At 36.7% G+C, this 27,472-nt stretch overlaps 1 protein-coding gene across 1 annotated transcript; it reads left to right on the top strand.

The window, feature by feature from the left end:
- Window positions 1–5,815: 5,815 nt before the first annotated feature.
- On the top strand, window positions 5,816–11,746 carry Toll-6 (Toll-like receptor 6). Its single transcript, XM_067757339.1, has one exon. The coding sequence runs from the start codon at window positions 6,084–6,086 to the stop codon at window positions 11,013–11,015; it is 4,932 nt and encodes a 1,643-aa protein (XP_067613440.1). The 5' UTR covers window positions 5,816–6,083; the 3' UTR covers window positions 11,016–11,746.
- Window positions 11,747–27,472: the final 15,726 nt, after the last annotated feature.

Raw genomic sequence — 27,472 nt, forward strand, 5'->3', positions numbered from 1 at the left:
TATATTATATATATCACCGATCTCTATGATTTTTTCAGACAACAGTATATGCTATATACGTAAGCAATCGGTGAAATTTGAAGCTTATAGCTGTTAAAATGGGGTAGAAATTGCGAAAAGTTTCTTATCTGAACAATCGGTTGTATGAGATATATACTATATATACAACCGATCTCTATAATTTTTCAGACAACAATATATGCTATATAAGTAAGCAATCGGTGAAATTTGAAGCTTATAGCTGTTAAAATGGGGCTAAAATTTGATATATACTATATATATATACTATATATACCACCGTATATATACTATATATACCACCGATCTTTATCATTTTTTCAGACAACAATGTATGCTATATACCTAAGCATTCGTTGAAATTTGAAGCCTCTAGCTCTTAAAATGGGGCAGTAATTACGAAAAGTTCCTTATCTGAACAATCGGTTGTGGGGGATATATACTATATATACGACCGATCTCATAAATTTTTTCAGGCAACAATATGTTCAATATAAGAAAGTATATGGTGAAGTTTGAAGCTTCAATCTGTTAAATTGGGCAAGATATTACAAAAATCCTCTTTTTCTGAAAAATCGGTTGTATGGAGGATATATGCTATAGTGGTCCGATCCGGCCGATTCCGACAAATGTTTGATGGGAAACCCAAATACACCCGCACACCAAATTTTATCAAGATATCTCAAAAATTGAGGGACTAGTTTGCATACAAACAGACAGACGGACAGACGGACAGACGGACATGGCTAAATCAACTCAGCTCTTCAACCTGATTATTTCGGTATACTTAATGATGGGTCTATCTATTTTCCTTTAAGGACTTACAATTTTCGGTTTCGTGACGAAATTAATATACCATTTCATTTTCATGAAAGGTATAAAAATATTATGAAGAGCTGAATAAAAATAGCGGACCAGGAAATTATAATTTTTTATATAATTAATTATTAATATAATTATTAATTATAATTGATGAAGTAACGTATCGTTAAATTATTGCCAATTATGTGATGCCAACCCCCTAATACAGGGTGTTATGCGGACCGTGCCTATTGGACGATTTGCAGCCAGGGGATATATTCGACTGTATTTGAACGGAGCCTTCCCGATACCGAGCCGCCTCGGGAAGTAATGATGGCCTTACCACAGCAAGGGGCCCTGTTGTGGAGGACGGTTTTTATCCCCATTTTTAACATTAGATCGCTGATCCAGCCTTGTGGTCAGGTGGTCGTACGACCAAGATGAACTCAAAAACTTTAAAAAGTAAGGATGCGAATAAAAAGGCGATGGCGTCGCAAGCCGGTGAAGCGGAAGTCGCTATCGGCGATGAATGGGAAGCGGGCACGCCAAATTGTGTTAAAGTGTTAAAAACAATCCTTATACTGAGTTCCGTTACGATCAGCCAATTTTCGTTCGGTTAGATGGCATTCATAGTATAATAACATGGTTACATAAAAAAGGACGGCTTCAAACATATTTCCAAAATATTTTTTATGTTTGTACTTTACTATACCATAGATGTCATTACTGAAGTGGATTCTCAGTATAACTTAATTATATACTACAAAGTCGTTAAATTTATTGTTACCATTACTTTCGAAATAAATTTTTTTTAGTCACAGTGGTCGCAAACCGACTTTTTAAATTTTTTTAAAGCAAGCACAATAATCTGCCAAATCCCACCACCATTGAAGATGGCTTTTGATTTCTATATCTTGTCATAAAGTCAACGTACCAAGTTTCGCTACTTTGTTGTTCTTTGGTTTTTTCCATTTTTCGAAATTTTCGGTATGGAAAAAGTAGGAGTGGTTATTGTACCACTTCGTCCATTTACAATAACAATTCATTCTGGGTGAAGCTAAGCCAACATACCATATCTCGTAAAGATATCTCGTAAAGTATACTGTTAAGGGACGGAAAGGCGGATCAATAAAATGTTTTCCGCTGATAATTTTGATACAACGAAGTCTATTCTATCTTGATTTCTTCAAGTCATTACGTACGACCGTTATCCAATAAAAGTTATAATACCCTTTTGTCTAAGTACACGCTGGGTATAATAAGGAGTATTATAAGGAGTATAATGATGTATCTTACAGATTAAAGGATGTAGGGTACGAAAAGAAATAATACTTAGCGCTATAACTTTCAGATTTCTTGTTGGGAATGCATTCACAGATCTGTGTGACAGTCAAGGATGTAAGACTACCAAGGCATATAACCTAAACTAGAACAACAATTAACTGTGAACCTGAAATTTAAAATTACATGCTGTGCTGCAACAAGAAGCAAAGAAAAATAGCATTTCATACATACATACATAGGTACGATTGTATTTTGTGTGTAGGATTTTCTCTAAACAAATACCTGCACATAAATATAATTATAACAATGCAGTATCATCTTGTGAATTTGTGTGTCACCTAAGGACTGTGGTGAGTTTCGTATATTTATGACAACAGATGCTAGACAATCCACGCGGCCCAAACAACATAATACACATCTACTTTTTATGTGTATGTTTGCATAGATGTATGTATATATATAAAAATATGGACACATATCCATATACATGCATACATACGTAGTGATGCTGACTGACTTGCAAAAGGAAATGAAATGGGTCCTTCAGCCAAACAAGACGGGTACTTTTGAGGCACACACCATTTGGCCTTAAAACAATAAAACTGCCCAACATAATAAAAGGCAATAGTTGGTTAGAGAATGCGATAATTTGTGTGCTAAAAATAAACAACAAAAAAAACAAAAAAACAGAGAACAAGAATTTTAATTCATCTCTGAAATGAGAAGATTAAATTTTTTGATCTCCATACGCATAGTTTGGAGTAAATTTCCCTCTATTTTGTAAACTCGTTGTTCATACAATTATGAACGAAATTAAATTTACGCTCTTGTGAAGAATACATTTGAGTGTTTTTTAGTACAAATGAGAATAAACGAAACCTTAAAATAACGTATATTGCAGACACCAACGCATTTACATATACATAAGGGCGAAAAGAACAGAAACATACTCACATTTAATTAATTAGTTCGCAAATAAGTTCAATCTGAAAACATCTTTTTTATAATATTTATGAACCACAATAATAGTTATTAGTTGGTTTAAAATTTGGGTGTGATTTTACCTAAATTGCGAAAAACCTCACACAGAATCGGCATAAAAACTGCTAGTCCAACAAGACTAGGTTAGGCTGAATTTGCTGGTCTGTAGGGGCCTCATATAGACGTAATGAGTTCATAGTGTTACCAGGGCACAAGCAAAAAACTCATTTCCTCCTTCAATACGCACTTTCTACATCTTCTATCATTAACACCCTTTTTAAAAGCTTGTGACACTGAATGGCAGTGTCCAGTCGGAATACCCATCATAAGCCTACAGTCCCCTCTTTTCAATGACAAGAGTAACTTGGTTAAGCTAAGGTTGTAAGGTTGCACATGATCTTCGACATTTTGAAGCTTGATCGATCATGTGCTGCCTTCGCCTTCTTTAATCTCGCCTAATCTGATGAATCTGAAGCGTTTAAGATGCAAGCTTCGAGCGATGCGCCATCTGCATTTTCATTTTCATCTATTCCCATATGCCAAGGGACCCAATATAAATGTATGTTTCTCCACCCCAGTCTCATCAATTCGCAGGACAATCTACGAGTGTACAGCCCTGGCAAATATCAAGTACCCAGCTCTGGGCGGTTTCGCGCTGTCCGATCTACGTTAGGTATCATAATGCTCCAGAAATGACATAAACCGGTGTACTGAACTAACAAAATAGTTCGAGTAAAAACAAGCTCAGTGGATAATAATTTTACATGATAACTAATTGGCTCCAGGTCGCCGGCCAGGAAGCATCGAAACCATCCAACCAATTAAACCAGTCAAATTAAACTCCAAGCGAGAAAAGTAAAATAAAATAATAATAATAATAATAATGGATAGGCGCGATAAACCTCCGACGCGACTTGGACAGAGCTTGTCTTTCATTTTGTAACGTACTACCTTAACTCTTTTCTACAAATTGGCAGGACCTACACATGTATGTATGAAACAATGATGAGAAGTTTTTCATGATAGGAATACAGCCGGAACTCTTACTCTCAAGGGACAAGCCCATTTTGGAATCTTTTCATTCGTATGGTCGGCAAGCAAACTTTCTCCATACCACGGTGGCCGCCGTTATTCTATTTTCAGCACAAAACTTATTTAGGAATATAATTTGTATGCATTAGACATGTTGCTGATTTGTCTTTATTACACGCACTTTAATTCACAAGTGTTTGTGTAATAAGTAAAAAGCTAGCATTTAAAACAATCATCAGTCAATTAGCGACTTCCAAAAATTTGAAAATATTCACAATAACTGAATGCATGTGCACATACATAAACATATGTAGAACAATCAAAATATATTTTTATTACAAAGTCAGAGCGCGTTGTAACCAAAAAAAAAATGTTTTTGTTGTACAAAATTATTCTCGCTATAAGGCAGCAGGATACACGACGAGTCCTTTTACTATAAATTATTATTTCAAGAGTTGAGCGTTGTGCTCGAGTTTTTCTCTCGTTCACATTTGCTCTCGGCTAACAAAGTGAAATTTTGTCCTCTCACGACAAACAAAGAAACAGTTAGCCTATGGACACGTACATGGAGTGAAATAAAATACAAACTCTTCTACTCTCCAATTCTTCATTAACAAAATATATGCCACTTAGAGACTGTGTTACTTTGTACTATAAAAGGTTAGCTCAGTGCGTGAAACTTTTCAGTCTTCGAATAGAATGCCGATTTGCAGGACACGTAAACGTTAAAATATTGTAGACGTAACCGCAGCAAAACAGTTTACACGTACATATAAAAAGCAATTGGAATTATGTGAAAGAAAACTAGAAAATTGCGGTGTTGTAGTTTTTGAAAATTAATTGAAGTAGCTAAATTTAGTGAATCAAATAATAAGTAATTATTGTAATTGGCAGTAAAATCTGTGTTTTGTTAAAAAATTTTATTTCGGGCGCGTCTTTCTATAAAAACAACAATAAATTTAAAAAAACAAAAACAACATCATACTTCACTTGATAAAAGCATCTGTAGCCGAGTAGCCGAAGTGTATATTTACTTACATAGATATTGTTGCAGTATCTACAAATTGAAACTATGTTAATATAAATGCTATGCCACGGCGCGAGTGACGAAAAACGTACGCGCAACTCTTGGAAAACGAAAGAAAATTATTTACAAATTAATTTCGTTTGACTAAAAATTCATTATTCACATTTTGTGGTTAGCGAACTTAATTGGCAACGCGTATGCAAGAGTAGATACACCCGAAAAAAAAAAAATAAAAATTTCCGAGTGGATAGTGAGGCATTTTTGGAAGTGCTTTTCTAAAAGCTGAGTGTGATTGTGTGAATTTCGTGAACTTTCACGAGCTAAACGAACTGTAGTGTTTGCTGAAAATGGCCAAATAACAGCGAAAGGACTCACTCACAAAGCATCAAACCGACTAAAGAACGACACGAAAGCCTTAACGACGAAGTGCTCCAATTTTGTGCTCCTAAATTTTTTGTTTTGGTATTTCTTTGTGGGCGCACGGCTAATGGGCAAGATTAAATATAAATATCAGAAAACTTCGTGTAACGAGTAATAGCACCTAAATTTTCTGAAAGTAGAGATTTAAAATAAAATAAATGTTTCACATATGTGACAGAGTGTTTGAATAATCCTTACCAACAAAAAATTTAATGAAAAGCAATGCGTGCCAATCTTGACTCGCTACAAGGAACAGTAAATGCTGAAAAGCATCAAAAAAAGGGTACAATAAATGTGGCAGTGTGAAGAGTGTGTGGCATACTTAAGTTGACAATGTATAAAATGTGCAAAACAACAATAAATACTAAAGAACTAAATATTTGAGGTCAAAAGTAACAATTATACCCTTACCTACCTTTAATTTCTCAAACCAAATCTTTGTATCACATTCCTATTAGTTCGTACTTTTGATATAATTGCACCTAAAACTAACTGTCACTGTTTCTCAAACACATCTAAAATGGCCAAATACTACTCTCAACAACAACAAACGACACATCAATTTTACCAAAATGCGACAATAGCAATTTTACTATTAACACTAATAGTTAGCGTTAATATGCAACAACAACAGCAATTAATGCAGCAAGCGCCTAGCATGCAACAGCAACAACCACAACAACATGCTGCAACGCCAAAACAAGCTCAACAGAAGCAAACGGTGAGCCAGCAAGCTCATCAACAACACTCGAATGCCATTATGGGTGAAGCGGGCGTGACGCATTCGCAACTCAAGAAACCGACTATTGCTACACAATTTGGTGGTGCTAACTTGCAACCAGGCCTAGCAGGCGGTATGCTGGCAGGCATTGATGGTCAGCAGGATCCACGCTACGATGCTCCTGACGATTGCCACTTTCTACCAGCAGCAGGTCCTGATCATCCAGAAATCGCGCTCACATGTAATCTACGCACCGTCAATAGCGAATTCGATACAACCAATTTTAGCGTTATTCCTCCTGAGCATACGGTGGCGTTGCATGTTCTATGCAATGATGAAATTATGGCAAAAAGTTCATTGGAGGCGCGCTCCTTTTCACATTTGGTACGTTTGCAGGAGCTTTCAATACAATATTGCAAATTGGCTAAATTCAATCGTTATGTGCTTGAAGGCTTAACGCAGCTACGTAATCTTACACTGCGTACTAATAATATACTGTGGCCAACAATTAATTTTGAAATTGAGGCGAATGCGTTTGCGATGGTAAAGAATTTGGAACGATTGGATTTGTCATCGAACAACATTTGGTCACTGCCGGATAATATTTTTTGCGCATTGAACGGTTTGTCTTCGCTGAATATGAGTGAGAATCGCTTGCAAGATGTAAATGAGTTGGGTTTTCGCGATCACAGTAGAGATCAAGCGAATAGTGGCGGCGGCGCTGAGCATTCAACAGTTGCCACACCAGAGATCACCACAACTAAGCGCCAGCAATCGTCGAGTAGCGGTAGCACTAGTAGCTGCAGCTTGGACTTGGAAATTTTAGATGTATCCTATAACCATTTTGTACTATTGCCTGCCAACGGCTTTGGAATGCTACGTCGGTTACGCGTGTTACAAGGGAACAATAACGAGATTTCTATGATAGCTGATAAAGCTTTGAGTGGTTTGAAGAACTTACAAATAATCAATCTGGCTTCAAATAAAATAGTCGCATTGCCCTCTGAGCTGTTTGCCGAACAATCCGGTTCCATACAAGAAGTCTATTTACAAAACAATTCGATTAGTGTACTCTCACCAAAGCTTTTCTCAAATCTTGATCAACTGCAAGCACTTGACCTCTCACACAATCAGATAACTTCAACCTGGATCGATCGCAGCACTTTTGTTGGACTTATACGCCTCGTACTACTCAATCTCTCACACAATAAGCTTACAAAGCTGGAACCAGAAATCTTTACAGATCTATATACATTACAAATTCTCAATCTACGTCACAACCAATTGGAAAATATTGTTGCGGATACATTTGCACCAATGAACAACCTACATACTTTACTTCTATCTCATAATCGCCTCAAATATCTTGACGCCTACTCGCTTAATGGCCTGTATGTACTCTCGTTGTTATCGCTGGATAATAACGCACTAATAGGCGTACATCCTGATGCATTTCGAAATTGCAGCTCATTGCAAGATCTCAACCTCAATGGTAATCAACTGAAGACAGTACCGCTTGCTCTCAGGAATATGCGTTTGCTGCGTACTGTTGATCTTGGCGAGAATATGATTGCAGTGTTAGAGGAGAATGCTTTCAAAGGTTTGGGTAATCTCTATGGACTGCGTTTAATAGGCAATTATCTAGAGAATATAACAATGAATGCTTTTAAAGATTTGCCTAACCTGCAAATACTCAATCTGGCACGCAATCGTATAGCTGTTGTAGAACCCGGTGCTTTTGAGATGACTTCGAGTATACAAGCAATACGCTTGGATGGCAACGATCTCAGTGAAATTAATGGGCTTTTTAGTAATATGCCTTCGCTTTTATGGCTAAATATATCAGATAACCGTTTGGAACATTTCGATTATGCGCATGTACCCAATACTCTGCAGTGGCTTGATCTACACAAGAATCGGCTGGGAGAGCTTTCGAATCGTTTTAGTTTGGATACGCAAATTCGACTGCAAACATTGGATGCCAGCTTCAATCAAATTCAACGTATTTCACCTTCTTCAATACCAAACTCCATCGAATTGCTCTTCCTAAACGACAACCTCTTACACATCGTCGATCCCGACACCTTCATGCACAAGTCCAACTTGACACGAGTGGACCTCTACGCTAACCAAATTAGCACACTTGATATCAAGTCCCTTCGCATACTACCTGTGCATGAGTTACGCTCACTGCCAGAGTTCTACATTGGTGGTAATCCGTTCACATGCGATTGCAATATAGACTGGCTGCAAAAAATCAATCAAATCAAATCGCGTCAGTATCCGCGTATTATGGATTTAGAGACCATTTATTGCAAGTTGTTGAACAATCGTGAACGCGCTTATATACCACTCGTTGACGCGGAGCCAAAACATTTTCTCTGCACCTATAAGACACATTGTTTTGCTGTCTGCCATTGCTGTGAGTTTGACGCTTGTGACTGTGAGATGACCTGCCCCACCAACTGTATATGTTTCCACGATCAGACATGGTCAACAAACATTGTTGAGTGTTCTGGTGCTAGTTATACGCAAATACCACGAAAAGTTCCGATGGATACTACAGAGCTATATATTGATGGTAATAATTTTATCGAGCTGCCGGGACATACCTTTCTAGGGCGCAAAAATCTCGCAGTGCTTTATGTAAACAATTCGAATGTACAATATTTGCACAATACAACATTCAGTGGCTTGCGCAGATTGACAGTGCTTCATTTGGAAGACAATCGGATAGCTGAAGTGCGCGGCGATGAGTTTAACAACTTGGAAAATCTACGAGAGCTCTACTTGCAGAATAACCATATAACAAGCGTAGGGAACGTTAGTTTTCAAGCGCTTCGCAAGCTTGAAGTGCTACGCTTAGATGGAAATCGTTTAATGCATTTCGAGGTGTGGCAGCTGGCACATAATCCATATCTGGTCGAAATCGGTCTAGCAGATAATCAATGGAGCTGCGAATGTAGTTACTTAATGCGTTTCCGTACATACCTCGCACAGACGGCAGAGAAAATTGTCGACGCAGCACGTGTTTCATGTGTTTACAATAATGCTACCAGCGTTTTGCGTGAGAAAAACGGTACCAAGTGTACTCTGCGTGAAGATGAACTTACCACCTATGCACATGCCAGCGAAATTGAACAACTACTTCCACTGCTACTCGTCGCCACGTGTGCTTTCATTGGTTTCTTCGTACTCATTTTGGGTGTCTTCTGTTATCGACATGAACTTAAAATGTGGGCACATTCGAATTGTATAGTGAATATGTGCTATGCTGGACGTAACACGCTTGGTTTCGTTGAGTCAGTGGACAAAGAACGTCTTTGCGATGCATATTTCGCCTACAGCTTGCAAGATGAGCATTTCGTTAATCAAATATTGGCACAAACTCTTGAACATGACATTGGCTATCGTTTGTGTTTACACTATCGTGATGTGGATATCAATGCGTATGTGACTGATGCCATTATTGAAGCAGTCGAAAGCGCCAAACAGTTCATATTGGTTCTGTCGAAGAATTTCCTTTACAACGAATGGACACGTTTTGAATATAAATCAGCATTGCATGAGATGGTAAAGCGCCGTAAGCGGGTAATTTTTATACTCTATGGTGACATACCACAACGCGACATCGACATGGATATGCGTCATTACTTGCGTATAAGCACCTGTATTGAGTGGGATGATAAGAAGTTCTGGCAGAAAATACGTATTGCAATGCCGCATTTACGAAAGCGGCCAATCACTGGCAATTGCCTTACAAGTCGTTCCGGTGTAAATATTTACGCATCAGCACACGAGTATCAGCCTGCGGGTGTGAATGCTGGGGGTGGTCTATCCAATGGACGTATTGGTGATGGTACCGGCGTTATTGACAAACCACACTACAATGATTGCAATAACTATGCGACTATAAATGATCATAATATCGCAGCGCGCGGCTACGCACCCATACCTACCGCAACAGCAGCGTGCAAATTTAATACACTTAACGAACTATCACACAAAATGCACAAAAATGATTTACTTAGTAATATGGGCGCAGGATTTGGGGGTGGAACTGGATTTAGTGGTGGCGCAAAAACACTCGATCATCCTCATCATATACGTCCGCATCATCAGCATGAATATGCTGTGCCCGCTTATGTGGGTACCTTGTCCAACGGTCATGTAGGTAGCGTCAATACACCTACCTATGACAGCGTCGATTACGCCAAGCAACAAAAGTTAAACGCCAGCAACAATTGTGACAACTGTAGTTGCGGCACACAAAAACGCGTCACAAAAGGTGGCTTACATCCAAGCTTTTCGTCCAATTTCACACCGCCGCCCAACGGCAGTGTTGGTGGTGCGTGCTACAATAGTTATAATTGCAAGAAACCATGCAATTGTGGTGGGCGCAAACATTCTGCTGTAGCTAGCGATGATGGCATTACGTGCCGCTGTGGAAATTCAAATAACTCAGCTGCTACTAAAGAAACAGTAAATGCGGCGCAACCGACATCAATACCAGCCGCAACAACGACAACGACGGCTACAACAGGGTCAAATAATACATGCAGCAGTAACAGTAGTAACAATAGTCATAGCAGCAGCGCAACCAACAGCAGCAATAATAGTACTAGCTCTGCGGGCAGCATTAGTCGGCAGCCAACCGAACAATTGGCGCACTACGAATCCAGTCTATCTTTAAGTGAGAGTACGGCATTAAATGGAACTGTGTGGGCGTAACAGCAACTGGATTTGGGTGGCGATGGTATTTCGGACGGTAAATCGCGTTTGGCGGTTTGCTTGAATGTGTAGATTATGCGAGGTAATTCAATGAACACAAAAGCAGCGCGCTAATATTTGAATATATTTATTTTTAAGCGTATGAGTGAGAGAGTGATTAAATGTAAGAAAAGTGTGTGTGTGTGTGTGTAAATTATTAGCACGCCTTAAAGCGGCAGAGACAGACTATGCAACCAGTGAATTTAATTAATGCAAATGGGTATTATTATAATATTGCAGCTCCCATAATCAGGGCAATTGCTATAGTGCACATTATGCATTTGTATGTACATAGGTATTGAGCGAGTAAAATAACAATTTGTAAAAATTTAAAAGCAAAAGTAATTTGGAAAGCAAAACAAATAAACCATGTAAAACTACTAATTAGTTATAATATTTAACAAAAATTTATTAAATTAATAAAATGTAATCACTAAGCAAAGCGAGGCAAGCAAAAACTAACGCAAATGAAAATTGTGACTAATAATAGAACTCATAGAATGTAAGAGTGCTTGCGAGTGTGGTTAATCATTTCAAAGTACACACATTCTTATAGCGTTTGATTTCTTTTTGGACTTCAAAATAATAAAACAAAATAATAATTAATTTCAAAAAGTTGTTAAATAGACTGATAAATTTAGTTATACATATTTAAGTTTCTTATAAATAAAAATGATTTCAAAGAGAAAAAATTAAAAAGCCAAGTAAAGAAATTTTTAAACTAATTGGAAAAGATTAAATACATTTTAAAGTCTATTATTGGCAATAAACAACAAAAAAGATGTTTTTTATTGGATTTGAACGAAATTGCTAGTAAGTGATATTTTGGAATTGGAAAAGAACATAAACTTAAATAAAACAGCGCCTTTGCTATTTTTGTTCTTTATAAAATGAATTTGAAAAATTCTTTTTGTTTTTTTTTTCAAGTACACCTCAAATATAAACAAACATACACACAAGTGAAGCTAATATAAGCGTGTTAAAAAAGTGTCGGCAATACTATTGTTCCGATACGAGTAACGAGTAGTATTCGTAGTGGATTACCTCGTACAAGTACCTTCTTAGGTTTCGAGTTCGTGGGCACAGTATTGAGGTGTCGATTACTCAAGTCAAATAACTTACTTTCTTAATTGGCGCTTAACCGTTTAAACGGTTATGTCCGTCCAACAAGGCGCGCCAGTCGCTTCTTCGCTCTGCCAACTGGCGCCAATTGGTCACACCAAGGATGTTTAAAACATTTTCCACCTGGTCCTTCCAGCGGAGTGGGGGCCGCCCTCTTCCTTTTCTTACATAGGCGGGTTCCGATAGAATCACATTCTTAGCCGGACCCTCATATTTCATTCGTAAATCAAATAACGCCTCCTGTAATTTGGTTAATTTCTCTGAGAAATCCCGCCAAATTGTGTTTTAAGACTTCCTATATTTCGAAATTTTGAGTTTATATATAAAAATGCTTCAAAATGAGTATTGCATTTTGATAATAAACCGACCTATAGAGCTCAGCGTATGGGAATTTTTAGAAATATCATATATTCTATAGTACATCTGCGGTGAACAACACTCCTTCCGAGTAGCGCAGAACTATCGCATTAAGGGACAGTAGTACCTTTAATTCGGTCCCCTAGCAGTGCTTTCAACTTACACTTTGAACTAGTTCAGTCGTAGGGGGTTCTGAAATAGTAGCAGCCTTGAGCTTAGACTTCTGCGCTTCAAGTACAAATGTGGCTGCCAACTGTTCCGCTCTGCATCCGATCCAGTGCAAACGTAGTCATTTAACCTGTGGTGCGAAACTTTAGATTTGCGGGTCAGTCTCCTTCGGTCATAAAATTATTTTAGTTAATTTTGAAGTATTTAAAAGATGTAACCATAAAAACATATTGCCTGCAGATTTTAAATCTAAGCCAGAAGGTTATTTTAACTCGTATAATTTGGTTTCGGGTATAACGCGAGCTACCGTGTAAGTTCCCATTTTATGACTTATTCCTCCTATCGTAAGACCTCTACAGATTTCGAGGTACATACTTACCAGCATCAAAAATAAAATGCAACCAGCTTTTTGTGGCCTTCAATCTGTATTTACGCTAGGTAAAACCTTCAGTGCGATACTGAGATTCTTGGGTTTGTGATAATTGGTGCGTTTTTATTTCTTGTGGATTGGACAAAGCATGAAATGCATCGGTCGACCATACTTCGCAAAATAGTTAATTTTTGCTTTTAACCTACTCTTTAAGCATATTCACACTGCAATCCATCTACGGGTAGTGCGAAATTGTCCGGCCTTGTGTTATTTATCAGACAGAATATTGCCTTTTTTACTCTGTCATAGTTATATCCTTTCATGGTGAAAAATTGGAAAGGCTCTCTTCTTTCCACTTCTTGTTTTGAAATAGATATTTACTATGGCGCGCAGTGTATTTATAAAGGTGGAATTTTTCAGAACTAGTTGGATGTATTCCGCCAATTTCCATAAAAATTTGGAGAATCTTGCAATCCATTTTTGTGTAACTTCCTGGAGAGCTGGAGTCTTGAAGCTTGGAACACACATCGGAACCAGATGACAGTTTAACTCATGCTAGGTGGTTCAGAAATCGAGAAAGTTCTAAGAATCATCCGAAGTTGGAACTTTTGCTTTCGAGGAACTTCCCTCTAACCCAGTGATCTGAAATTGTGAACATAGCTTCAGGCTTTACTACGTTGTAATATTTTGTATAAAACAGTTTTTTAGATGGGACAGGGATCGAGTCATTTAAAGATACTTATAAAGTCCATTTACAACTAAGAACTTACTTCAGAGCCCCAAAACAATGCATCATAAACGAAAAAATTTTCGCAAGGTGGACCAATGAAAATTAAAAAATATCGTCGGCGCTTGGAAATTTTGCATTCGAGTTTTAAGGAACTTCCCGATTAGACAGGGACCTGATACTTTGAACGAAAATTTGACCTCTATTAGGTCGTAATAATTAGGATAAAAGAGTTTTCTATATGGAGCAAATATCGAGCTAATTTGAAAGCCCATTTACGACGTGTGTAGTCTTGCGACGGATATTTGAGTTCCCATAGAACTAAGTTCTTGAAACTAAGAACATACCTCAAAACCCCATGACAATACTACATGACATATATATAGATGGACCAGAAGAAACGAAAAATGTTTATTCGATATTTAAGTTTTAACAAAGGTTAGGTTAGGTTGAACTGACCGGTTTTTCAGTACCTCACATACCTCACAGGCGACCGTTGTATTACCAGAAATTTGTTGAACGATCAAACTGTTAACTTATCAAGGACTCATGTCACAAAAAATACATTCGTCCTTTTAAAAAATACTTGAAGTTTTCTGGGACCTATGCCACTTGCTGCTTCTAGATCTGACAGCTGTATCACTCCTAATTAGCCTGACAAGCAAAGAGCACGAGCACAATATGTGCTAGATCGTTTCCTCCTCAAACTCGCACTTTCTACATCTGCTATCACTGCCCTACCCAACTTTAAAAGCATGTGACGCCAGAAGACAATGTATAGTCAGGATACCCCTCATGAGTGTAGAGGTTTATCTTTTTAATGATAGGAGTAACTCTGTTAGTCTATGGTAGTAATACCTACATATCGAATTTAATGTCAACTTATTCAACTCAAAGTTTTTATTTTTATAGATATTATAACAGACCAAGATAAACAACTGACGAGATTAAGCTGACACATATTGAATACTCAAAGAAAACTCAACGAATCGGGATTTTTCCCGACCAAGGACTATCATTTCAGTGTAACCCCATTTAATTTCTTACGTCCCTTCCACAAATTGTCATTCTCCCAGCAGCTCCTTGCAGCGGGACTGCTCCATATTTTCTTGCTCCGGGAAGGTATCGAATCCAATCCGGGTCCGTCTCCTGCCCACGGTCCTGAGAAATGGTTGTTTTGCGTCTGCCGGAAAAGAATCTTTTTAGGACGGTCATACTCTTGTCAGTGTGTCTCGTGTAAGGGATGGTTGCATCGGACAGGTTGTTCTGGGCTAGATCCCAAAACCCTACGTTCACGTAACTTTTATACATCTTTTGTGGCTCCTTGTTGTTTACGCCCAAGGACGTCTCGTAGTCTACGCCTGAGTTTTGCAACAGAATAAACGGTTACCTCCCTGATATCTCCAGTTTTTTCGCCTCGCGAAACCTGGCATTATCACCGACTAAATCCTCCGCGACCTCATTTACAACATGGTCGCCCAAATGTCGACCATTTTGAACGTCCACGTCGATGGCACTACGCTGCCGACTGTCCAACACCCCAAAATCTTGGGTTTGACGTTTGATCAGGATCTACATTTTGGTGAGCATCCAGCCGCAATTGTGCCGAAAATCCAGAGCCGTAATAAAATCCTCAAATATCTTGCTGGTAGTACTTTGGGAAAAGACAAAAAACCCTCATTACCACTTACAAAGCAATTGGCCAGCCGATTGCATGCTACGCGTCCCCTATATGATCGCCAAGCCTAAAAACTACACACTGGAACAAGTCACACGACTGCCAAAATACTGTTTTTAGAACCGCCACGGGCTGTCTTCTTATATCCCCAGAACACGATCTACATAATGAGGCGAGAATATTCCCCATCAGGGAGAGAAATGAGATGCTAACCAAACAGTTCCTGTTGAATACCCAGAAACCTGGCCATCCCAACAGACATCTGGTTGATGAGCCAACACCGCCCAGGGGCTAAGGAGTCACCTCCGTAAGCACTATAAGGAAATACGGCACCTGAGAACACAGCCGTATGAAGCAAAAAAAAAACACAAGCAGGTTCTCAGCGAACTCCACACACAGACGTCGGGCCTTTATGGCGGAAATTTCCCGGTGAATCCAGTACTCAAAGTACAGTACCCAAAGCTTGCGGAAGAGGAATGCACACCCCCAGGGAGACGCGAGTCACTCTAGCCCAACTTCGATCTGGATACTGTAACAGGTTAAACTCTTACTTATCCAGAATCAACCCCAACATACAAAATGTATGCCGTGCCTGCAATTTGTCCCCACATGACACCAACCATCTGTTCAATTTTAATGTGGAACCAACGCCTCTAACACCTCTCACATTATGGTCCACCCCTGTTGAAACAGCAAGTTTCCCTGGACTCCCCTTAGAAGACATTGATGACAATTTGTGATGGGCCGCACCTATTGGATGGGGCGAAGCACTGCTACAACAACAACAACAACAACATAAGATCTTTGACAACTTACAATCCCAAGTTTGGGTCCACGCCTTTCCCGCTTGTTCGATTATGTGCAACTATCGCCTTTTCTTCATGGCGCCTAATCTAATTGGGACGTCCAGGGGCAAGCTTCGAGAGATGCGCCATTTTTAGCTGGTTCATTCGCTTTTTCATTCCCATCTATTCCCATATGCCCTGAGACTCAATACTGATGTATGCTTCTCCCTGTCTCAATTCTTTCCAGGGTTTGCTTACACCCTTAACACACTTTTAGATGCTGTGCTATGCGAGACTATTGTCTTAATTGCTGCTTGGCTGTCAATATAAAAGTTGACGCGGTTGAACATTAAATTATTTTCTTCTACATACATCAATATAATGTGAAAATAACTTTTAAAATAATCATTTTACAAATATAATGGCTGGTGAGTGCATTAACAATCTAAAAACTTCAAAAGAAAATAATTCGAAAAAGCCAAATACAGTATGTTTGTATTTAAATATCTATTTGCTCTAGTTGTTTATGAGGTCGTTATTGTATATTTATTTTATATTCAAAATTAAATATTTAAAACTTGTATGCAAAATTTTAATTTCAATATGTTTTTTCAGCAGATTTGACTAATACTTTAAATAATTAAAATTATTTGTGCTTTACCACTGCGTATTCATTCTATTAAACTTGGTTATTTTTTTTTTTTTTTTGCTTTAAGTCCCGCGAACGAAAACTTTAATAAACAAAAAAGGGGAGCAGAACTCTTGAATATAATTTAATTAGTTAGTTGCAAACATTTTTCGACAATTTAGGTTACGTCAGAAAATGTGTTATAAAACCATAAAAAATTTAAACCTGTTTTATAAAATAATTTTTTTGCGGAGAATGTTGTTAGAATTTCATTTATCATCTTTTATACTTAAGCCGCCTGGGAAATTTTAGATGGTGCGGAGCATGTCAGCAAGGGAGAGGGAGAAATTACAGCTCCTTTGTTAATGCCAATGTTATTTAAGAATATTTTCAGCACTCGCTGTAATTGCCATATAAGCCGAGCAGGGAACTGAAATTCAGAGAAAGCAAAAGACATGTAACTTCTATTCTCACTTTCAAAAACTGCTTTGAAGTCGTGGGACTTCTCCAGAATTCAGTGTAACTCTGGTATGGGTAGATTTATCAGGTCTGAAACCGAATCAGTTTTGGTCTAATTATTTCACGGTTCGCCAGAAACATAACTCAAAGACCAGTTTGTGTATCATGACAAACTTAAGTAAATATATCTTTCTTATAACCCTAAATAATTTTGTGAAAAATGGACGAAATCGAATAAGGATCGTGACCGCTTTTGTACAAAAAATGCGAAAAAAATTTTATTTTTTTCATTCAATCATTCTTCTATGTTTGGAAAGCCATAACTGAAAGGAAAATTTACCTATCGTGAAAAATCCTAGCACAGTTACTTCCTTTATAAATGGGTACAATTCTGATAAAAATGGGTAAGATCGATTGATAATATATGTATTTTTTTACATGTATGTACACATGCACTTAAATTTTATATGGACTGCAAATTATGTAACTTTATCTAAACTTAGCCGAACCGATTCAGCTATAGGTTATACACTATGACCAACAGAGGTGCGTGACTCCGCTATGCAGTACACCCTGTTTTATAACGAGTTATTTACCACTGCCGCGGGTCTTCAATAAATGCCGCTAAATGGGTCTCGTAAACATTAGCCGTGTTTTTTTATACACGCGTATACGTTTACGTTTGCGCGTAAAAAAACGCCTATCCTCGCTTAGATAATGCTTAGAAGACCCATCTAGCGGCAGTGGTTAAACAACTAGCTACAGCCACAGGGTGTCCCGAAAAGCGGAGACACAACCCTCTGATGGCCATAGGGTATAACATATAGCTGAATCAGTTGCGATGAATTGTGGACACACATAGAATACGTAGAAATAGTGTAGAGGGTGAAACATGAACACATATTTCAGTTAAATCGGAGTATAATGCGTATCGAGATTTAGTAGTACACATTTTATGCGCAGTATTTTCAGAGGTGTATTTAAAGTTTGACGCTTAGCAGTCCATATAAAGTTTAAGCGTATAGACATTTACATGTAAAAAAAACACACGCCTATTATCTAAATGATGATAAGCGTTCTTTTACCCGCAAATGTAGATGTATAAACATTTCAAAAAAAAAAATACTGCTAATGATGCCCACTTTTGATAATACCTTGTTTCAAACAACTAAAGCCAAACCAACCATACGATGAAAACTCTCAGCTGAGTGTTTGATGTTTGGTTACATCCGAAGTTAGATATTTTACTTGTTTTTCCTAAAACCTGTTCTATGCCGATGCCGAACGGCATCTGCAAGCAGATGTATATTTAATTAGAATTTTTTCATAGCGGAAATACACTTACATATGTGCGTTTCTGAACCTCGGCGAGGGGTAAAATATTGAATGAAAATGATAAAAAAATTTGTTTTAAACATCACTAACGTTTATTGAAAACCACGGAAGGTGTATTTATAAATACGATTTCAAAAATCGTTTATCATGTACGTATGATAAAACAATAAATGTTCAAGCCCCTGTATCTTGGAAACCCGTTGTTAACAACCTTTTTGCGTGGTACATTTGGGAAAATTTACTCCATACGGATGTATTTATTAGCAAGTTCCGTTACAAACTACCACTATCTGGAAAAAAATTAAAATTATCCTGACCTTTGTTAATTACAGTCCCGAATTTATTTCTGTCAACAGTCACGTGGATACCAAGCTGCGATTATTTCTTGGATTACAGCAACTACTTCGCATTATCCTCTTTTATTATAATACCCACTTTCTCATAGTCGAGAGAAGCCAGAACTCACGACGCTTTTGTTAAGTCCGATAATATACATATCACCAACATACGCCAGTAATTGTACGCTAATTGAAGCTCCATGCCCTCACGTCGTGTTGCGGCAAATTTTTCCTTCTCTTTCTTCTTTGCGTCACAATAACGACATAGTAGGCATCGTGGCGCTATAGGCAAGCTTCTTCTTTTCCGAGGAAGCGTGTTGTCTATGGAAATCTATAGTGTCAGCAGTGGTACGTAATTGGAGAGAAATATGCTCACATAACTCAGCCACATTGCTTTCAGTTAGCAAGTTTGAGAGCCTAGTGTAGTAAAATTATAAGCTGCTTGTTTCGTCAGCAGCTTTTCCACAACTTTTATTGTATCGCTAAGTGTACTTCCTTAGCTGCTCAGAGGCGTGAAAGATATGTACAGTCACAGGGTAGTGCTCCTAGCCGATATTTGAACCTCGAAGAGTGCGCACAACACGCCTAGTTCCTAGCGACTTTACTAAATTTATTAAAATCAAACGGGAAGAATATGTAGCACTGACCCTTGAAAGTTGAATGTAAGTAAAGCGGATCTAAGAAAAATCTTTAGAACACGTTCGTCTCTTTTGATGGTAGTTGTCAGTTAGTAGGGTCTCCAAATGAGAGTACCGTTCTCCAAATTCGACGAACGACATCTGTACAAAGTGGCTTAAGCGTGTAGGGATCAGAAATCTAAAACATTGGCATCTGATAAAAACCAGAACTAAATACGTTTTGCTGAAAATAAAGCTAATATGACTATTAAAAGAGATATTCGAAGTAAAACTAATACTAAGATCATTGGTTTCATCAATAGAATCTAGTAAAGTCGTCAATCATACAGGATTTAGGCAAAGTAAAATATATCGCGTAAGGTACCTCTAAAAACTTATCTATGTTCAAAGAGAGAATGTAGTTATATCAGTTACTGCATTTTCTCAAATCTGAGAGCCGGTTGGAAAAGTTACATAATCTTGTGATATTTTGGTTAACTTGTTCGAGATAATACTGTTATATTAATAATAATAACTTGGTGCGATATGCTTTAATAGCTCCGAGGAGATTTAATTATACCGTTGATGAAAGTAGAATGGTGTACTCAATTGGGCCCGGTTCCCGAAACTTGTAAGGCTTAAAAGGAGATGAGATAGACTCACTAGCAAGTACACAGAAATTATCAAGATAACGAGCTGAGTTTCATCAGTTCGTCTATCATGTCCGTCGGTCTGTTTGAATATGTTCGTCAGATTGTCGGAGCCGAGCGGATCGAACTACTATAGAATACATTCTCTACACAACCGAGTTTTGATATTTTTTGTAATATCATACTTAATTTATAAGATAGAAGCTTCAAAGCTCACCAGATGATTTCGTATATGGCACACATTTTTGTCTGGAAAAAATGTAGAAACCAGTCACGCACGTAGCATATATCACATATAACCGATTGTTCAGATAAAAAGCTTTTCGTAAATTCTGCAGCTATAAGCTCCAAATTTCAAATGCTTACGTATATGGTGTAAGTTATTGTATGAAATATGAAACCTATTGTTCAGGTAAGAAATTTTTTCGTAATTTCTCCCTGAATTTAGCGGCTAAAAGCTTAAGTTTATTTTTATATAATAGGTCCTTCGTAAGTTTTTCCTGATTTTAATTAACATGATCAACAGAGGACATATATATAATATATATCCCATACAACCGATTGTTCAGATTAGAGGGTTTTCGTAATTTCTTTCTCATTTTAACAGCTAGAAGCTTGAAATTTTACCAGATGCTTACATATATGGCATGCATTATTGTCTGCAAAATATTTCATTAGGTTATTAATCCACTCATGAAAGGTATAATAAAGTCTTCGCAACCGCCACTGTCCCGTCCTTAATATTTTTTTTAGTTTTGCCTACAAATTGGTCAGGGATACATATTTTAAGACAAATAAGATTACAGAGAGGCAGAACCACACTCGATGGACGTGAAGCCATTGGCTACCCCGATTTAGAAAAATTTTCTAAAGTGTTTTAATGTTAGCTTTGATGTCACTTGAGTTGGAGATCATTGGTTAGTTAGGCCAGCACACTACCACTACACCCTGATGGTTGTAAAAAGAACACATAGCTACAACAATAAACTGTGCAGATAATTCATAAATTTTTTTTATAAGACCTTATTGTTAGTACGTTTTCCAACAAATATGTAAAACCAACGAATTGATTAAAAAAGTTGGTTTATTGAAGCTTAAAAATAAATCTTGTGTAAAACGGTGTACAGTAATTTTTCAATAGAAAATTTTTGTAACTACATACAGACATGTATACTCAAACACATATATGCACTTATTACCATAATTTGATAATTTCAGCAACTTTTCATAAGTAGGGTTAAGCAAATCATATTTTTTTAAATCATCAAAAAATTAACCTTAATTTAAACGATTCGTGAACAAAACGAATTGTGGAAGATATTTTTATGTTTTTACTCATTTTATAATTTCTTTGCTGAAATTTTGAGAATGTGTTTTAGTAGATTTGCAGAATACACAACTGTTGATCAACCATTGAGTGATATCTTTAGGACCTTTACGTCAATTGAGCATAAAGTTCTTTCGGACTTTCAAGAACATACAACTGAATATGATTATTAGGTGTCAATGCATCATCATCATTAATTTGTGCTTAACCACCGTTTCGTAACAAGTCAAGCCAGCTATCCTTTTTCCGCGTGTCTGTTCATTCTTAAAACATGACATAGTCGCTGCTGTATCGTCATATCTGCGTTAAGCTCACGCAGCTCATCATTATACCTCCATCAATTCCAAGCTATACATCAGGATAAATATGTTGAGCGACTTGTAGAGCGTGAATTTTGTTAGTCGCGAGAGGACTTTACTTTTCAATTGCCTAGTCAGTCCATAGCAGCACTTATTGGCAAGAGTTGTTCTCCGTTTGATTTCTTAGCTGACATTTATTATGCTGTTAATGCTGGTTCCCAAACAGATGAAATCCTTCATAGTATCAATTTTATCCCGTCAACAGTTACGTGTCTGCCAACGCGCACACGCGCCGATTATTTCTTGGATGACAGCAAGTACTTCTTCTTGTCCTCATTTAACGCAAGACCTACTAGTTTGCTTCTTTATCTACTCCAGATAAGGCAGAACTCACAGCGTGCTTGTAAGGGCCAATAATATAGGCTTTTCGGCGGCAAAATTTCCCTGTGTCACTGCGCGCATTTTCTTTCTTCAGCCAAGTACTTGGTGTATCTTTTTATGCTGAAACCTGGTACTGCATTGGTACTGTAGACATAGAAACGAGATATTGAAAAACTTCGCCTCAAATGCGTATCGCGGTGAGACGCTCGTTCCCAGCTGTGAATATTAATACTTGGCGGTGAAGTTTCTTTCCCAACACAAACCCAATACGTTTGCTCAGAATTTCGCGTTTGCCCTCAAATCACGGTCCGTTAAACGTTTGTCGTGATCGTCATCAGAAAAAGGAGTTCTCATCCCAAGCCTACTGTACAAACCAGGTACGGGATTTAAATTTTAGCCGCCTTTTACGGCAGGCATTACTACCACAGGTATATTCTAAGCCCTCATAACCCAAATGGCCTCGATGCACTGCGACATTTATTTAGATCTATTGTGCTTAACCTAATGTGATACTTTGCAAACACATTTTCCTCTAATGGGTGATAGAAGCTGCACTTTACGAACAGTGTGTTAAGCCAAATGACATGGGAAATAACTATTCTTCAATTAGAAAAAATATAACTTCTTAAATTCTTTTTTCCGTTTTCCTGTTAAATTAAATGTCAAAGAACTGCCACACACACGGTCAAAATTTGTTAGTGGATATAGCGTAAAGAATGGGATGATCAATAATTGGACCTAAATCCAAAGTGCTGCTTGGCTCGGATATATTTAAGGGTACGTCCGAAAGTGATCACCAAATGATTGATCATAAGTTGTGCTCACTGAACGCGACCATTTGCATGATGTTGGCAAAACGACGTTACCGGATGTATCGGTAGTTGGTTAAAAATGGCTAACCCAAGCGATATGCATGCAAATAAGAAGAATTGCCTAATTAATATTGAATTTTGTGGCATGTTAAATTTGCTTTCGCTTTTAAGCGCATTAAATATGTAAAATAGCAACAGCAAAAAAAAAAAATTAAGGTTTAAATCTTGCTAAAAATTTAATATTGTACATGATGTTAATTATATCCTAATTATTCGCTTTTTAGTTCCTATTATTGTATTTGTGAAAAGAAACAGAAGGAGACATAGAGAAAGCAATAGTGAAATAAAACTAAGCCGTTTAAAATATTTATTAAATAAGCGAATATGTGAAATTAGAAAGTAAATTTAATAGCATTTAAGGAAGTTTTAGTTTCAGTTTTTATGTAAAATAAACTAATTATATTATTGTTTGACTAAAAATTCAATTGATAATAAACAAACAAAAAATTAATGCAAAATTCAATTCAAAAAGAATTAAATAAACTAAACTTTATTCGATATGAATAGATAAAATTAAAAAACTTAGCTTTTTGTGTATTAATGAATTTTTGAATGATCCGAAATGGTAAACTATGCTTGTGGTAAGTAATATTGAAAGAAATAAAGTCTTACTCCTTTATTGATAAACAACTTAATTGGTTTTTATAGCTGGACATTTTTATGGAAATTTTATTTTAAAAAACTTTATAGAGCTCAAACCACAATACCAAATCATAGCCTACAAACCGCAGCGAGTTTCGATTTGTAACAAGTTGAGTTTCTGCAATGGCATGTAGTCAAACACAACCGAAGGAAAGGGCAAAGTTTGTCGGGCTGAATTTCGCGTCGATCAACTTTTCTCTCACCACTGCATCGCGGTGACGTCAAACCTGTCAAGGATTGCCGCAGCTCTGCTTTTCTCCTAAGTATAAATAAAATAATTAAAACAAAATTTTTTTAGTTAAACGGTTTCATTGAAAACAATACTTATATTAAGTAATGATAATACTAAAAGCTAGAAAATAATTAGGTAGGTCCTAGGTACTATTGATGAACGCTTTTATTTAATTATCTGATCAACACCCTAGATTAATGAGGACTAATCTAGGGCGTTGATCAGTTAATTAAATAAAAGCGTTGGGCGCGTGAAATTTCTAAAAATGTGAGGCATAGCATAACCTAATTAAGGTTCAGTTGGTCTTTTTATGACTATCAATAGAAATTTGACGCGTCTAACGCTTTTATTTAATTGTCGGATCACGGCCCTAGATTGATGAGGAGTGTTATGACTAGTACCTAGGAGCTACCTAAATACTTTCTAGCTTTTAGTATTATTATTACTTAAAGTATGTATTGTTTTCAATAAAACCGTTTAACTAATTATTATTATTTTTTAAATTTTTTTTTTTTCAAGTTTTTAGTCTTTATTTAATTGCCTATTATTTCTCACTCTATTTAGTTAATTTGGTGACTCACTATTACAAGGACTCTTTCCTGAAAGTTTTTTACAGTCTAAATCTTCAATACATAATCCTTCCAAAGACTTTACTCGACTCAGGTCCGAGCATGCTTGTCTCTCTTCGAACTCCAAAGTATTTTGATGCCACTTCTACCGGACTGCATATAATATTTGTTCCAAATGTGAGCCAAATCGGACTACAAATACAATTTTTTGAAATATTTCGATCCATGCGCCACCTATCGGTATTTTTTTCTTATTATTGCATTGTCATCGGGTTCTGAACTATATTCCCAGCTTCAAGCTTGTAGCTTGTCGGGAAGTTACTTAAATTTTTACAAAATTCGCCCGATACAGAGAGTCAAGCTAAATAACATAGTTTAATAAAACAGTTTAAAAAACAAAGTTCATAGACTACACAGCCAAACATTTCAAAAACAATGACGGTTTATCATCAGCGATCCACACATTGAAGGAATGAAGTTTAGCGCATCAAGCCATCAACGCACTCTGTAAGTTTTTATTTATAACTCGTTTTCTACTTTTTCTTGTTTTTATTCTTTACCACCGTCAATTCAGTAGGTGTTATTATCTCACTAAACGAGGATTTTTGTTGAATCCCATATGGTTTTTCTTTAAGATCTTTCTCCTGTTAGAACTACAGGGTTTTTTCCGTATGCTGAAAGTATTATGTGTTATGATTGGTTTTACTGGTTTCTAAATAACAAATTATTATATTATTTCATTTATTTCTAAAAATATGACAAAGAAAATACCAGTTTCTTTTACCGGGCTAAAGGTTAGCATGCTTAAAATACGTAAGTCGTTTTGCTCAACAAATTTAAGTAGATAACTCATCAGTTGTTTGCATCAGAGCGACAATTTTTGAGATAGTTATTAAAACTGTTTAAAGGTTGTCAAACGTTGTTTCTCGTTGTACATCATTTAATTCTAGAGTTAAATTGATAAATAACGTGTACGAATTTGTTTAACGCATTTGTTTTGGTTACTCGACGTCTCCGTTCTCGTGTAGCCTACATATTGCGTTTTTTTTTTAATTTGCTTACCGGGCTAAAGGTTAGCATGCTTAAAATACGTAAGTCGTTTTGTTCAACAAATCTAAGTAGATAACTCATCAGTTGTTTGCATCAGAGCGACAATTTTTGAGATAGTTATTAAAACTGTTTAAAGGTTGTCAAACGTTGTTTCTCGTTGTACATCCTTTAATTCTAGAGTTAAATTGATAAATAACGTGTACGAATTTGTTTAACGCATTTGTTTTGGTTACTCGACGTCTCCGTTCTCGTGTAGCCTACATATTGCGTTTTTTTTTTTAATTTGCTTACCGGGCTAAAGGTTAGCATGCTTAAAATACGTAAGTCGTTTTGTTCAACAAATTTAAGTAGATAACTCATCAGTTGTTTGCATCAGAGCGACAATTTTTGAGATAGTTATTAAAACTGTTTAAAGGTTGTCAAACGTTGTTTCTCGTTGTATATCCTTTAATTCTAGAGTTAAATTGATAAATAACGTGTACGAATTTGTTTAACGCATTTGTTTTGGTTACTCGACGTCTCCGTTCTCGTGTAGCCTACATATTGCGTTTTTTTTAATTTGCTTACCGGGCTAAAGGTTAGCATGCTTAAAATACGTAAGTCGTTTTGTTCAACAAATTTAAGTAGATAACTCATCAGTTGTTTGCATCAGAGCGACAATTTTTGAGATAGTTATTAAAACTGTTTAAAGGTTGTCAAACGTTGTTTCTCGTTGTACATCCTTTAATTCTAGAGTTAAATTGATAAATAACGTGTACGAATTTGTTTAACGCATTTGTTTTGGTTACTCGACGTCTCCGTTCTCGTGTAGCCTACATATTGCGTTTTTTTTTTTAATTTGCTTACCGGGCTAAAGGTTAGCATGCTTAAAATACGTAAGTAAATATACGTAAGTAATTTGCTTACCGGGCTAAAGGTTAGCATGCTTAAAATACGTAAGTCGTTTTGTTCAACAAATTTAAGTAGATAACTCATCAGTTGTTTGCATCAGAGCGAAAATTTTTGAGATAGTTATTAAAACTGTTTAAAGGTTGTCAAACGTTGTTTCTCGTTGTACATCCTTTAATTCTAGAGTTAAATTGATAAATAACGTGTACGAATTTGTTTAACGCATTTGTTTTGGTTACTACATATTGCGTTTTTTTTTTAATTTGCTTACCGGGCTAAAGGTTAGCATGCTTAAAATACGTAAGTCGTTTTGTTCAACAAATTTAAGTAGATAACTCATCAGTTGTTTGCATCAGAGCGACAATTTTTGAGATAGTTATTAAAACTGTTTAAAGGTTGTCAAACGTTGTTTCTCTTTGTGCATCCTTTAATTCTAGAGTTAAATTGATAAATAACGTGTACGAATTTGTTTAACGCATTTGTTTTGGTTACTACATATTGCGTTTTTTTTTTAATTTGCTTACCGGGCTAAAGGTTAGCATGCTTAAAATACGTAAGTCGTTTTGTTCAACAAATTTAAGTAGATAACTCATCAGTTGTTTGCATCAGAGCGACAATTTTTGAGATAGTTATTAAAACTGTTTAAAGGTTGTCAAACGTTGTTTCTCGTTGTATATCCTTTAATTCTAGAGTTAAATTGATAAATAACGTGTACGAATTTGTTTAACGCATTTGTTTTGGTTACTCGACGTCTCCGTTCTCGTGTAGCCTACATATTGCGTTTTTTTTTAATTTGCTTACCGGGCTAAAGGTTAGCATGCTTAAAATACGTAAGTCGTTTTGTTCAACAAATTTAAGTAGATAACTCATCAGTTGTTTGCATCAGAGCAACAATTTTTGAGATAGTTATTAAAACTGTTTAAA

The sequence above is a fragment of the Eurosta solidaginis genome, chromosome 5, assembly GCF_040869045.1.
Source record: "Eurosta solidaginis isolate ZX-2024a chromosome 5, ASM4086904v1, whole genome shotgun sequence".
In the NCBI taxonomy this organism is placed as follows: domain Eukaryota; kingdom Metazoa; phylum Arthropoda; class Insecta; order Diptera; family Tephritidae; genus Eurosta; species Eurosta solidaginis.